Source organism: Protopterus annectens, chromosome 6.part0 (genome assembly GCF_019279795.1).
Source record: "Protopterus annectens isolate FY-2018-M chromosome 6.part0, PAN1.0, whole genome shotgun sequence".
NCBI classification, from domain to species: Eukaryota; Metazoa; Chordata; order Ceratodontiformes; family Protopteridae; genus Protopterus; species Protopterus annectens.
Genome location: NC_056737.1, coordinates 483,832,143 through 483,848,031, shown reverse-complemented (window position 1 = coordinate 483,848,031; position 15,889 = coordinate 483,832,143). Strand labels below are relative to the sequence as shown.

At 39.4% G+C, this 15,889-nt stretch overlaps 1 protein-coding gene across 1 annotated transcript in view; it reads right to left on the bottom strand.

Annotated features, from left to right (window-relative positions):
• Positions 1 to 15,833, bottom strand: part of CDAN1 (codanin 1) — a gene marked incomplete in the record, with an annotated part of 1,645,523 nt that extends 1,629,690 nt beyond the window's left edge. The window contains 1 exon segment of the mRNA XM_044074210.1: positions 15,598 to 15,833. Coding sequence (XP_043930145.1) covers positions 15,598 to 15,690 — 93 coding nt within the window.
• Positions 15,834 to 15,889: the final 56 nt, after the last annotated feature.

Genomic DNA, 15,889 nt, shown 5'->3' with positions numbered 1-15,889 from the left:
TGTGAGACCCCCCCCCCATTCTGCAATACTTTAACCTTTGTCAGTCCCACTAAATATTTTTTACTTCTTAACCATCTCTTTATTTACACCTTATTTTTAAAATCCACATTTAAATTTTATCCCACTCCATATCTGTATTTTCAGAAAAAAATTCTACCTTGTGTAGCTCCTTGCAAATAATTTCTATTACCCATACTTAAAATTCCTCCCTTTTCAATAAACAGTTAGGAAAGCACCAGTGCTTCATTTTATTTAATTACCCTGCATTTTTATTGTAGTTACTGTTAGTGCATGATGTGAAATAGGTATTGGATGTGTATCAAAACGTCCAATTAAAGGCACATGTTCCTGTGAAATTTAAGTTCCGTGTAGCCTAGACCTGTTTTTGCATCTTGGGTAATATGCAAATTCAGCCCAGACTCCTACTACTGAATTCACATCTTCCATGCCAAATATTTTAATAAATTTCTTCAAAAATCTCACCTCTATGGTTATTTTCCCTTCTTGGCCCCCCAAATACATCCTCACTGCTGGATTCAAATTCCACTCCCCATCTATAAGCAATACTCCCTGCTGAAAGCAGATTATTTCTCCAAGAATTTTCTTAAATTCCATTCTAGCAGTTTTAAGTGTAATGTAAATGCATCCCACTGTAATCCTCCTCCCTTTCCAGGGCCCCCTAGTACTAAAAAATCTACCATTATCTTTTTTATCCTTTCCTATTACTACATACTACTGCTGAAGCTCCAATTTTAGTTAATACAAGTACTCTCCCCTTTTCATTTGTCCCAGATATTCTGCTGAATAACCATACTGAAAAATTTATCAAATTCACATCCTCAGTTCTTCCTAAATGTGTCTCCTGTAGGACAGCTATTTGCACTCTACATTTTTTAATATAGTTCACTACTCTTTGTATAGATCTGCAAGACCATTTTCACTTAAACATAGAAAATGTCATTATGTTATGAAGTTATTCACACCTGTTATGTGCAACAGCTTTTTTTTTAAATGTCCAATTCCAGCTTATGTATTATATTGCACATACTGCTTGGTAGGTTGATTTTTTATACACTTGTTTCTTGTCATATCCACTTGAACCTATGTCACATCTTACAAAACTTTTAGTTTTAGTGAAATCCCTAGGAGAAAAACACACACCCTCAGAGCACCCATAAAACCTATTAACTTAATACTAAACACACAAAACTATATACATCTTTAAATATTGAAATGCAACTCTCATAACAGAAACAATTGCCCCAGACAGTTGCATTCTCAAACTTGGATTAACCTTTAAGTAAGGATATCCATGCTAAGACGAATGGACATCTACCACGTGCCTTTTTTGTCGTTTTTTTATTCCACTTTGAGATTGGGAAAACACATGAATGCTTTCAGAAAACATCATCTCCTAGCCACTGAAATAAGTATTCCGTTTGTACTGCTCCTTAGCAAATTAACTCCATGGAAACATTAGAACCAGATACACAGATGCCTCTCCAAGCACTCATTTGCTAGAGGAAAACTTTTTTTTACATATTCAGTGTTCTTCATTTGCTGCCCCTTAAACTTGTTACTAGATCAAGCAAAGGGGCTTAATCCAGTCATCCCCCTGTGCAAGGGTAAGAAAAAGCACATCAATTTTTCTTTTATAATACTCTTTTGACGAGACTTTTCTTCAAATTTTGCACAGCAGTACCTACATTTCTTAAAACTGAACAAAGAGGGAAAAAAGGGAAAAAACATGGGCACCTGTTTACTTTAGTATCCCTATTACACTATAAAACAACAGAGAAAGCTTTACTTTATGGCATGGAGATTATATCATGCATTACAAAAATACTATTAACAAAATTTTGTTTTAATTTAAAAGATAATTCTTTACTTCCTCTTCCCCCTCCTAACTGCTCTTCCAAACACCAAAGACATGAAGTAGGGCGTATGTTTTGGAGTCCCCTACAAGTTTACCAAAGACAAAAAAAGTCCAATATTGCCAGCTTTTCTTGATCTGTCATTTCACAAATATAAATAATCCCCTCTAATAACACAGTTTGTCAATATCAGAGTTGCTAGTTTTCCTCCAGCTGATCTCCATCTCATAAATCCAGTCTTTGCTTCATTTCCGACATACTCGCAGTTCTTCTAGTCAACTCTTTTGCTTTTTTTCCCCGTCTCTCAAGCATTTTTCTTTGAAACACTGGGAAAAGTTTCACTGGCACAGTCTCTCTCTGAGCTTTATTACTAGAAGATCAAGAAGGAGAATCTCCTTCAGATTCATAGCTCACTTTTTGTTGGCCAAAGCTTTTGTCATTTCCTCCTTAACATGTTCTGTAACAAAGAATTATTTTGACCCTCCAGGAAAGAACAATCTGAAAAAAGAAAAAGCTGGATACAGCAGCTTAATCTCACACCTGCTTCTCGACAGTCTGTGATTAGTGGAATAAATTTAGTCCTCTTCTGCCTGGTATTCAGCAAGTAATCATTCCACAGATACTATCTCCCACTTTTAGTACTTTATATGAATCAACTCTTTTCTGCTGGTAAGATTGCATCTTTACTATTAAAGGTCCATGCTGTTTTCTCATGGCCAGGTTTGGAGTACACACACAATATGCCCTTTCAATTAACAATTCCTGATGTGGAATAACTGTCCAGCTGCTTATTTGTGCTTTCATAAAATTAATACAGTCTGTTCATTCCAGCTTCTATGGTACAGCAAAGAAATCTCACCTGCAAAGCAAATCAGATAGCTTGTAAAGTCCTCTAAAGCTAGTTACAAAGCTAAACTAGCATCCCTAGCTAAGAATAAAAAGGCACTCTTTAGTTATGTCCAAAATCTAAAAGGGAACGTCCAACTATGTAACAAACACAGTGGACAGTGCTTCTCATACTGAAGTAGAGGATACTGCCAACTTGCTAGCTGACAGATTTGGTGCAAACTTCACACCCGTATCCTCACCAGCCATACCTGCTACCAGTCCTCTACCTAGTATCTCTAAAGATCACGTCATATCCGTGCTCTCCAAGGCCAACAACACAGCTTCTATGAGACCAGATAACATCCCAGGCTGCTTACTTAATCTAAAACAAGATCTAGCAAAACCACTTGGTAGTGTCTTTAACTTCAGCCTGAGCACTGACTTTGTTCCAGCAGAGTGGAGAACAGCAACAGTAATCCCCTTGCACAAAGAGGGTCCATCAACCGACCCCAAGAACTATAGACCCATAAGCCTAACCAGCCTTATCTAAAAGGGCCATGGAAAGAATCACGTGCCTTATCAACAAAGACATAAGCAACCTTTAAATTCTTGACCCAACCCAATTTGGCTTCCCTGAGGGTAGATCATACTTCTTGAACCTGGTGGACTTTTTCGAGAATGTCACCAAAGCCCTGGATGAAGGTAAAACAGTACATACGGTCTATTTTGATTTAGCCAAGGCTTTTGATACAATCCCCCACTCGGGTATCATTCAGAAGAAAGCTCAATTATAGCAATTGAACAAAAGGGCAATAAAAGAAAGTCATACGGAACAAAGATCCTCTGTTGCTAAACAGTCATAAAGGAGAACTGTAAAAAGAGGAAGAATCTAAGTATGGGACGGACTGACTACAAAAACATATTTGATAATATCCCACAGTCATGGAGAAGACAGTGCTTAAAAATGTACAAAATACATCCTACACTGATCATGAAACAGTGGCAGACCATTTTGCAATTAAGGCATGTTAAAGGACAAATTATTACTCCAGGGATAAAAATTCAAACGGGGATATTCAAGGGTGACTCCCTGTCACCACTGCTACTCTGTCTTGCCCTTAACCCTTTAAGAGGTCTACTTAACAGATTAGGCCACGGCTATAATTAATCTCCTAGAAAACAGCAAAGTGTAAATACCTCTCATCTTCTCTGTCGAGGATTTAAAACTGCATAGCTCATCAGATAAGGAACTGACAGCACATCTGCAAGTAGTCAAAACTTTTTCAGATTATATAAAAATGCAATTTGGTCTTGATAAATGTGCAAAAGCAACCTTATAGCAGGAAAACTACAGCACCAAGAAAACTTCAGTTTGGGACAAGAATTTGATACAAAAAGAACTTGAGCAAGAGGGAGTGTATAAATATTTGGGAATTGATGAAGGATCAACAAAACATGAACAAGCGAATAAAACTTGGTAAGAAATACTTTAGAAGACTTTAATCCTGAAAACAGCGTTTGACATCTAGGAACAAAATTTAAGCTTACATTTTTGGAGTGATTGACTGGCCCCAAAATGTGCTGGACAGAGACAGGAAAACAAGGATGATTCATGCTCACCAAATGATTTATATAAAAAAAAAAAAATTAATTAGTGTATACCAAGATTATATATTCCCCGTTCTGAAGGAGGTATGGGCCTCCTTGAAACGGATTACATACAGATCTGCAATCGTGGGACTGCACATATCTGCTGACCTCACAAGACCCAAACGTAGCAAAAGTTTTGAAACATGAGGAGAATAAATCTAAGATAACTTCCCCTCTCAGTCTAGCAGAAGCATATCATTGTCAAGCAGGAATAGAAATCAAACGAGAAGTAGATAAAAATCAGGCAGCAAATGAATGTGCCAAAAAACAAAAGAATGAATATAAGGTGAAGGATCAGATGAGAAGACAAGAAATGTGGAAAATGCATAAATATAGTTGTAGGTATAGAAAACTTCTGGAAGAACCTAATGTTGAGCAGGATCTAATGCAGGAATGGTTAAGGAGAGGCAAATTCAAACCAAAAGATGAAAGGCTAATAAATGTCAGCCCAAGATAGTAGGCTACGTACACATTGTCCACTGAACACGTGGGACAAATGGACAAATGTAGGTTTTATAAAACAGAACTGGAAACAGTCACACACCTTGTTGGTGGTTGTGATATACTAAATGGCAGAAGGATTGTATGTTGAAAGGCACAATAATGTGGCAAGACTGTTGCACTGGGGATTCTGCAAACATTAGAATACTAAAGTGGCCAAAAATCACTGGAAACAGGGAATCACCAAGCACCATAGAAAATGACGTTTACATGACATGGGATCACCAATTACCAACAGTTCAAAAGATAGATGCAAGAAAACTAAATATAGTGGGCCATGAAAATAAGACAAAAGTAGTATTTTATAACTGAAATCACTACACCCAGTGACAAGTGTCTTGCCTACAAAGACAGTCATACAATATCAAGATTTGCAGGTATAAACGAGAGCAATTGGAAGAAAAATACTCAGACAGCTCCAATAGTAGTAGGAGCAACGGGTCTTATAAAAATTAATCTACAATCTTACTTGTATATGTTACCAATACACGCAACTCCTTACGAATTGGAGGAGTCATTACTGAACACATTAAGGGTGCTGCGAAGGGCACTTCTGACTGACAAAGATTAAAACAATACTAATTTCATGAACTTTTAATCACTCTTTGACTTGGGAATAGAGTCCATGGCACTAGAAACCCAAACTATTTGGAGAAATTAAATGATTACAAAGCTCTTTTTTGCATGTACCTCACTAGACACTTGCTGCAGCTAGAGAGACCACAAAGGTTTCTCACAAAGACAATTCAGGGCATCCAAAACATGACCTACATGGAAAGACTGAAAGCCCCGTCACTGTACTCTGGATATTACAGGCCACTGAGAAGCAACTTGTGCCTGGCTTACAGGGCTGTGTCTGACCCTGCCCTAATGGAAATGCTACACATCTGAAAATCAAATGGGACAAGAGTAATTTACTCCAGGGATCTCATCCCTAGCCCGTGACATTAATAGAGCATGCTGGAGAGACATATCTCCCAGAGATGGACGCTCCTCTGGAATAAACTCAATTCACATGAAGCAGAGCTCCTCAATGACCCTATTCAAGTGCAACCTACACAAAACTGGATGAGAGACTGTAGGTTCATCCTGGGGGTGGTACCCATGTCCCTCATGGACAGGGGAATCTGAGCTGATCATAGACTCATTCTGAGAGTAACAACTACCCATCAAGGTCAGTTAGGGAATATGAGTATAACATGGTTAGGCTTGAAAATGCCCTAGGGCCATTAGCCTGGAAACTTCCTAGAACCTACATGCTCTGCCCTCTAATTCTATTACTTTTTGAACAATTTCTTCTGGAGAAGTCTCCTATTCAGACAGCCTTTTCTTCATTTCAACCACTGATTTTTGCAGTTTTATCACCTCATCTGAATATTTGTTTAAAGTTTCTTCAATTTTTTTTCCAGCTGTTATATTACTTGATATACTCCTTCAGTGTTTCATTTATTTTAATCAGGTCCAAGTATATTTGACTTACTTTTTCCTCTAGGTTACTGAAGTCATGTCTAGCACCAAAGCTGGAGCTTGAACTGATTTTTGCTGAACAGCTGCAGATGTCTTCCCACTCTGTTTTCTCCTCACCTTTTGTGATGTTCTTTGAATTTCTTTTTTGCTGGCATCCAGACAGTGCACTTTTCTAGCCAGTTACTGAAATTTACCCAAAAATAAATGAAATGGCTCTTTTCTGAGTTTGTTTTCACAGTGGGAGAGCTGAAATTAAGCTGTTACAAGGTGTGCAGCCATCTTGGAAGACTGCCTTTTTTTTTCCCAGTTATTTTTCTCTGATTCCAGACTACAAAGCCTTACCCAGGATACGATACCCAAATGGCTTACCCCTTCTACAACAGGAAATAGCCCTACAGCCAATTAATTCCTCCTGTGATGAAAGCTGGGCACCAGAAGTGTTGTCACCACCTGTAGAGTTTTTTTTCCTATTACACCTTAATTTTCCCACTATACATACTTGTAGAAACAGAGCTTATCACCTGCCAATACAACCCCTCTAAAGGGCCTGACCCCTTGTAGCAAGCCACTGTGTCTCTGAATCTTCATTAGGGTTTGTAGTACAGACTCTGCACCCTGGACATGCACTCCCTCACTACAGCACCCCCCACCCCACCCCACAAAGGAAAGAAAGTGATGCTTCATTGGAAAACCTGGTAAGGGGAAGTGGAGAACTAACTGCTGTCAACAAACAAACTGAAGCCAGTTCATCAAACACACAGTGTGGGCTTTTCCCCACAATGCCAGTGAACTGGTACTTACAATTAAGAACTTGAAATAAGCACCACAAGCCTCTGTGTACCTCAGAATTCAATTATGTTTTTCTAGGAGCATTTTATACCTCTCATAACTGCCAGCAAGCAAGACTCCTCCAATCAGAATCAGCCCAATCATTATCCCATACTTGGGAATTACCCCCCCCCCCAACTACAGCACATAGACAAAAGCCGACTAGAAGGATGCTCATGCCCTCCGCTGTATACACACAAGGAGGACAACTGCAGAGACTAACAAACCCCTGGTGGGGAGAATAAGTTAACCACATCACCTGAGGAACCCACAGGTCATTCCCCTGTGGCTTCATAATCTCATACACTTGTGAATGAAGCTACCAACAGGAAGTGTCTCAGTGAGAAGAAAGTCTGTCCAAGAATGCACACTGTGTAATCACCACTCACCCAAAGTGCTGTGAATTGTTGGAACCCACCTTTCCCTGAGGTAAAACCCATCTTCACATGCTAGGTCCATCAAGCATCTAACCACTAACTGAAGTCAAGTCGCCCGGGCAATAGTTACAAGCTTGTGACTGTACACCACATTTGTTGGTAGTACTCTGCCATTTGACAATCTTATTTATAATAAATGTTTTGCAAAGAACTTTTCTGTTAATCATATGAGCGAGTAACTGCAAGATAGCAAGACCAGCTATGGCTAGACCTCTCTTGAAAATGGGATGAATGGAACTCTTTTCAAATGTCTGCACCTCAATGCTTCAGAGTCATCTGCTACAATCTCTCTCAGATATACAGTACATAGGTACATATATACACACGCATACAGTATATACACATACTGTGTGTGTATGTATATCTCACCCACTAAAAAATTAACTGCAGCAAAAAGTACACGAGTTGCACTCGTTTTGCATTACAGTTACTTATAATCAATAAATGTAATCTGAAGGGAGAACCATTTCATTTAAATGGATAAACAAACTTGTCCTTTGCAGGGCCTTTTCAACCACAGCCTGAGCTACAAACATGACGACAAGTATAACATACAAACATTTTAATGTAAGCCAGTAAACCAGCAACAAATTAAACACCATGTACAATTTTGTTGCAACCAATTGTACTGAAAGTCAACAGTTCACCACAGGTTCATAGGCAAGTAACGGGCAGTCAGAAGACCATTTCAAGCCTAGTTAAACAACCTATTCAAAACTTCCCTCTAGCCTCAAGGAGGGCAAGACAAAATTGTCCAGGATAGAATATGGGGCTTGTCCATCCAATTATCTAGGTTTACCTTGAAGGTAGCAAAGGTGCTACTCCGTTTGACATGCTGTGGAAGTTTGTTCCACAAGTGAGGGATACGACTATCATGCCAACATGTGTTATCTGCTGATGAAGGTATAGTTCCCTTAGAGTAGTTTGTGCACCTTTTGTTCTGCAGAGGGATAGGAGATCAAATAGGGTTGGATCTTTCATGGCACAAAAGGCTAAAAATAGACTTCCATGGAGAAATCTTAAGAGACTGCGTACAGAGAAAAGGCTGCCAGCTTCTTCCGATTTAAAAGATGAGGGGCCTCAAACATTTGAGTTCTTATGAATCTCTAAGATCTCTCAAGCTGTGTGATATGTCTAGATAAATACATGCCAAACATGTGCATTAATATTTAATAATGGTTCTGATAAGATACGAGTAAAAGGTTATTAAGACTTCTTTGGACCTAGTGGAAATGCCTTTGGAAATTAGATGAGCCAGATAAAAGGTTTACCAAGCTACTGTGGAGACATTATGGCCAAATGATACACAATTAACAAGTATCCAGATCCCTTACAACAGTGTGAATGGATAGGTGCATCTCCTATACAAGTGAAACAGTTTTGCTAACTAAAATGAACTATGCTACATTCTTTCTTACATTTAATTTGAGAACATTGTCCTTGCACAAAGTTGTTAAAATGGTCTACAAGCTGTATTGAAGCAATTGTGAGTCAGATGAAGACCAAATAAACACTCAATTTGAAGTCATCTACAAACTTAAGTTAACCATGTGCCAGAAGTATTGGCCTGACGGTCTGAGAAATATATGCCAAATAGAAAAGGGCCCAGAACTAAAACCCGTGGTACATTACTTTTTTTGCTTTCAGAGGTGGCACCAGCAACTCTAAACACATATGTTCTGTCAGACAACCAGCTATTCCTCGCATGCTATAAGGATTTACATTCAAGTTTACAAATCTATCAATGCCTGCAAGGGGAATAGTATCAAAGGCCTTGGCTAAGTCCAGATATGCTGTAGGCACTGCATAACCACTATCCACTACTTCAGTTACTTTTTCAAATAAATTAAAGAGATTAATGAAGATGACCTCCCTTTGATAAAGCCAAACTGATGAAGGTCCAGGGTTAAGAGTTTTTTTTAAAATCCAGATTAATGAAGTCCAAGAGCACACTCCATAACTTTACATACAAGACTAGTGGTTGTGCCACCCTTTCATAATGGCATTACAACAGCTGCTTTCCATGTTTCAGGACTGTCTGTAACCAGTAGTGAGGCTTGGATTAAAGAGATTAAGCAGGGGATTCAAAAGGCTGTATTTGGCACTGATTATCAGGCAACCTGGTATGTTGTCAGGGACCATGGATGAAGCATTCTTAGTTTCTGTAAAGGCTGAGAGAATTTGTTCCATAGTAATTAAAGGGGGTAGTTGGGATTGTGGTACCCGTACACTAGCTGTAACTGTGGGTGGAATTACATTTGCACTAAATTTGTTAGCTATATTATTAGCCATTTCCTTTTTATCAGAGAGAGTAGTGCTCAGCTGCAGTAAGGGAATGGAGATGCAAAACACTATGTATCGAGGGTGTGACAATGGCTTTTCCCCAAAATCTGAATTTTTTTTCAAATTTAAGTGGATTTCAAATTCACCTCTTTCAAAGCTTTACCAAACAGCCCACTCATTTTATATCTCCCCACTCTCACTACACCCATTCCTTCCATTACTGGAGTACTTTTATTTGTATAATATACAGATAACATTTTCATAAAAAATGATGCTGTCTGACTGTTCAAATTCACTGCCACAAAATGTGGTGCAACACAGCTGCTGATGTCCGTTCCATAAATAGATGAAATCTGGCCAACACTACCACAATTTGAAACATATTTCACACATGCAAGTGTGTGTGCGCAAATACCCAAGAGCATGAATGACAGAAATTTTATCATCTTGCTGCAGCAATATACCACAAAAAATCAGGACTAGAGGAGGTGACACTTGGGAAGTGCTAATAACCTCTCTGCATCTGTCATGGTGGTACAGTAACAAAGAGCTGGGTACTGTAAATTTTAAGACCATTTTTCTACTGAACAAATGCAGAAGTAAATATCTTATCTGGGCATGGCAGAGGTCATTCATGGCACAAGGCAACAGCATTCACCCAACAGTCATAAAGGGAAAACTTCTGGCAAGTACCACCACACATTAACATAAGTATGACCATATCTCCACGCCAAGATGTATTGGCCAAAACACGTTTCATTCACCATGCCATCATGTTACAGGGGGTCTACTTCAAATAACCGAAGCGCCACGTCACCGACACCCGGAAGACCGAGACGGAACGACCGAACAGGTAGGTTATCGAAAACGCGATATCCTGACAGCTGAAAGACCGACAACGGCAGCGTGTGAGCGCGATACAGTAAGTGTGCGAAAGTGAAATATTTAGGATTGGGGAGCGGATAGGTAAGTGTACGATAGTGAGGGATTTTAGGTTAGGGTGTGGGAAAGGTGAGTGTGCGGTAGTGTCGGACTTAGGGTTCCGGTAAGGCAAGTGTGTGATAGTGACGTAGTGTAGTGTAGGGAAGGGTTAAGTGTGTTAGGGTTAGTATGCAGGTGGAGTGAGTGTGCGATGGTGACGGGCTTAATGTTTTAGGGCGGGTTAAGTGAGTTAGGGTCAGGGTGCAGGTAGGGTAAGTGTGCGATAGTGACAGTGTTGAGGGTTAGGGGTGGGTTAAGTGAGTTAGGGTGCGGGTTGGGTAAGTGTGCGGTAGTGTCGGACGTTAGAGTTAGGGTTTAGGTTAAGGTTAGTGGATATGTTATTGTGTGCAATGTGTAGTTGTCGGTGTAGTGGTGTTCGGTTTTTTGAGTTATTGGTGTTTGTCGGTGTTGTGTGTTTTCGGTTGTTTGGGGTCGGTAACTTGTGTGTCGGTGATTCGGAAGTTCGGTGATAGAAAGTAGACCCGTTACAGGATATTCTTACTACATGTAATACTAGTCTTCAGCAAGTGTATACAATATTTCTAACTGCTGTTAGTTTAATATGAATCTTTAGCTCTACTCCTCTGTCACTGGATAAGTGTTGACAATTGCTGCTCTACCTACTGGAAGCAAGCTCAGAACTGCCCCAGAAACAAACCACCCTTTTGTGGCATCCCAAATTAAACAGGATAGATAACAAAAGATTAAAAAAATATATATATATGGCAAAAAAACAGGAATGGTAACTCCCATAAAGACGAAAATACTCAAAAGTAAATGGGCAACTTAGTGAGTTAATTAGGTCAAGATGTCCTTCCAAGTGAAATACAATCATAAGGCCTTCTAGAGGGATGTCAGAAACTTCAAAGGCAGCACACAGCAATGTGCTAAACTGGTGGTTAATGGTGCCACATTCACAGAGCCTGGCGATACAGCAGACCTGTTGGCGGACAAATTCAACTCCAACTTTATCCCCTCTCACCCGCAACCACCTCCCCAAATAATACCCTCAGACATAACCCTGCCAACTATAACTAGGGAGCACATATTGGCTGCACTCACTACAGTCAAAACCATGGCCTCAATGGCACCCAATAGCATCCCAGGCTGCCTCCTGAATAGTCTAAAATATGACATAAGGACCCCTGGAGTCATTATTTGACTACAGTCTAAGATGGTGCAGTGATGCAGCAGTTTGCATTGTTGCCTCACAGCAAGAGGTCCTCCGGTTCGATTCTCAGTTAGGGTGTCTTCTGTGCGGAGCCTGCATGTCCTTCCTGCACTAATGTGGGTTTCCCCTGGGTGATCCAGTTTCCTCCCACGTTACAAATACATGCGCCTGGAGCATTTCTCCTTGGGCCTTTGCTGAAAAATGGCTTGTTCCAAGTCGGACTTTCCCAGTAAACAAATGTTAAAATAAAATAAATAAATCCAGGCTTTGTCCCACATGAATGGAGGATGGTGAAGATCATCCCTCTTCATAACAGAGGACCTTCAGCAGATCCTGGAAACTACAGACCTATTAGTCTGACTAGTCTTATTTGCCAAGCCATGATACAATACCTCAATCACGCATTGTCAACTAACTTACAGAACCAAGTATAAATCTCTTTTTAAAATGCTGGACAGCTAGCTTGCTCACTGATGTGAACCAGGAGGCAACAGAGAGAGGTCAGTCACTAGTTGGGTCTCCCAAGGCTCTGTGCTAGACCCGCTCCTCTTTGGCATCACTTCTCAGTTGTCAAAGCCAATGCCAAAGGCCTCTGGCTAACCAAGTTTGCAGGTGATTACAAACCAGAAGTAGTCACTAAATCCCCACAAGACAAGAGTACCCTTCAGGAAATTCTAATACAGGCAAACAGTTGGCACCAAAGCCATGGCTTACAACTCAATACCAAGAAATGTATTACAGCACCTTTGGGAAGTCTGCCAACCCAGGTAACTACGTCATCAATAAAACATCCTTAAGAGTGGATTCATTAGTCAGTGATCTAGGAAAGCATGTAGATGGTAACCTAGCCTTCAACCAACACGTGTCAAAAGTAGAAAGAAAATCCTTCTATCTTGCTTAACGTATAAGCAAAGGCATGGTATCTAGGTGCAGACAGGTCATAACAACACTGTACTTGGCCCTCATTAGGCTCATCATACAGTATAATGCTCCCTTCAGTATGTGCCTGGTCCTCATTAGGCTCATCATACAGTATAATGCTCCCCTTCCGTATATACCTGACCAGAAAAGTACAGCAAGTTCCTTACAAAAAGGATACAAGAATTAAACACAATGTCCTATGCTGATCAACTCAAAGTCCTCTCTCTTTACTCAGTCTCATACAGACTTCTGATAGGTGACCTTTGCTTGATATACAAGGCATCCATGGGCCCTGTTTTAATGAACCTTTTGCTCATCCACAAAACAGCATTAGAACTACTAAACTGAAATACCTAAATTTTGTTTGCAACATAAATAGAACACGTTGTTGAGACAGAAATGTTTCTCAAATAATTCCCATTCTCTGGAACAGGGTCCCCATCCATGTGAACCACAGTTCCTCCCTATACAAGTGCAACTTGGACCAACGGATCTGTAATCTGAAACTCATCCCTGATCTGGCTCCTATATACATACATATTTTTTTCTTATACGCATAATAGTCTCTCTCTCAAGAAATTATGTGAACTTTCTGTTACGAAATCTTGTACCTCTAAAGCTTTTTTACCCAGGACTCCTTAGACCTAGGATTAATAAAATAAAAAACAAGTCTCTCTTTTGACTGCCTACTACCTCCAGTACTTTTAGGTCATGCAGGTTTACAGCAGCTTCTTAATAATGCCATCCACTATTTCCTTCAACAGCCACCTAATCATCATGTGCAATCCATAATGGTGTTATAGCCACCCACCACATTGACTTTTGTATCTATTACAACTAAAGAATCTGCAAGTTTCCACCTAGAATCCTGCTAAAAGGTTACATCTAATTGCATGATAACTATAAGAATCAGAAGAGGTTAGAAAAGATTGGGAAGAGAGACTGGATAAGCAATGGAAGGATATATGTATGCCTCCCAAATATGCAACAAAATCTAAAAGATTTAGGATCTTTGCCTGGAAATGTTTACATAGATATTCCTATACCCCAAGTAGACGCCAGAGAATTTTACCTCAGGCAGACAGCAAATGTTGGAGATGTGACAGGGAAGAAAGAGATAATTGGGAACATATTTTCTGGGACTGCAGTGAATTGGCAGACTTTAAGGATGCACTGTCGGAGATGCTGGGTGGGCATATTTGTCTGACAAGGGGGATGATTTTCTGAACTTTGACAGAATCGGAACTGCCTGAACATGTTAAGGCCTTGCTGTGTCTAATAATGGTGGCTGCCAAAAAAAGCAATTACTAGAAAATAGAAATCAAAATCTAAACCAACTATACTAGAAATACTGAATATACTAACAGATAAAGCTGGAATTGAGATCTTTAGACTAGGATAGGAGCAAGCTACATAGAAAAGAATGGGAATTGTGGGAATAATACATACAAGGAAGGAATGAGGTTTAAAAGGCGGCAGGACTTAAATGAGCTATGTCATGTTTGAGTAAAAAAGATTAGGTGAATTGTAAGTGACGTATGTTGTTTGCAACTGGGAGGGTGTCAGTATGGTTTGTGATGTAAAATGCTTGCAACTAGGGTTATATCAGTGTGGTTTGTATTCATTTCTATAAATGTATGACTGCCTATGCAGTAAGGGATTGTTTAAGAAACATCTTTATAAAACTATGTATGCAACTTTGCTTAGGTTAAATGATGTACAGCAACACATGTGAAGTATAATGTTTATTACGTTAATTGTAGTTTGATTACTTTTATATGAATGTAAATTTGCCTGTATCACAAGTTATAATTCAATAACAATGCTTGAAAAAAGTCACATATAGTCTGAGCTAATGAGAAGTCTTAAACACAAGTAATTGCTTCAAGAGAATTGCATGCACTTCTCTCCTAAGCTCCACAATTTACATATGCTGTAGACAGATATATTTAAATGCCTTAAACACACTTCAGACCATCTTAAAAGCATACCTCTCAACTGTAAAGAATTTTACAGAAAGTCCAGATTTTTTTTGCCTTTTGCTTTTTGGGCTGTTCTTCATAAAATGGGGTGTTTTCTGGCAAATCACGAAGGATTAAAGTCGCTAAAAAATGACAGCCATTCGAGTTTCAAACTTCACATCCTTCAAAAAAATGCATGTGAATGCAAAATAGGGCATTTTGCAGCAATACCTAAAATATGTCCCTATTAGTACAGGCCTTGTCCAAAATTCTTGCACTAAGTAGTTGAGAGAATGAAGTAGCTATTTAAAATTTTTCATTCATCAGTTGTGGAAACATACTGTCGGGGGGCATGATTACAAGCATTCTTCGAATTGCCGCCTGTAAAGCACAGTGACTTACTAGCAGAATAACCTTATGGTCCAACTTTATAGTACACTTTAGTTTATGCGGCTAACATTTCTCACTCTGATCTGTAACACTGTGTTAAGTTTTAAAACTGTTTTTCTTTATCTAACAAGAGTCTTCCAACTATATAATATGATTATGCAGTTACACTACAGAATAATTCCACTGAGGTTTCAGTAATTAATTAAAACTGCAAGAAATGACAATCCTCCTTCACCACCCCAAATCTCTAAGGAGTGGCGAAAAAGCTGTCTTTCCTTTCAGTTTCCATCCTCAGCATACTTTACCTCCAGCTGTCGAGATTGTGTTTTTGTGAGCCACTTAACAACTGCAGAAACTGAAACATCCCCCTGTAGAACCAGCTCCAAAACAGCCGCCATTCCATCAGAGCAATTCAACGCTGTTCAATTTCCACACGCGCTCTCCATCCAGTACCTCCCACGTCTCCAAAAACAGGTGGAGCAAAAAGATTGTCAATAGTTTTGGGTGAGCTGCCGAACAGAAAGGATGGTTATTTGAAACAGCTTAATTATTATGGAGAGGCGTGGACTGAAATATCATACACTACGTTAATGTTAG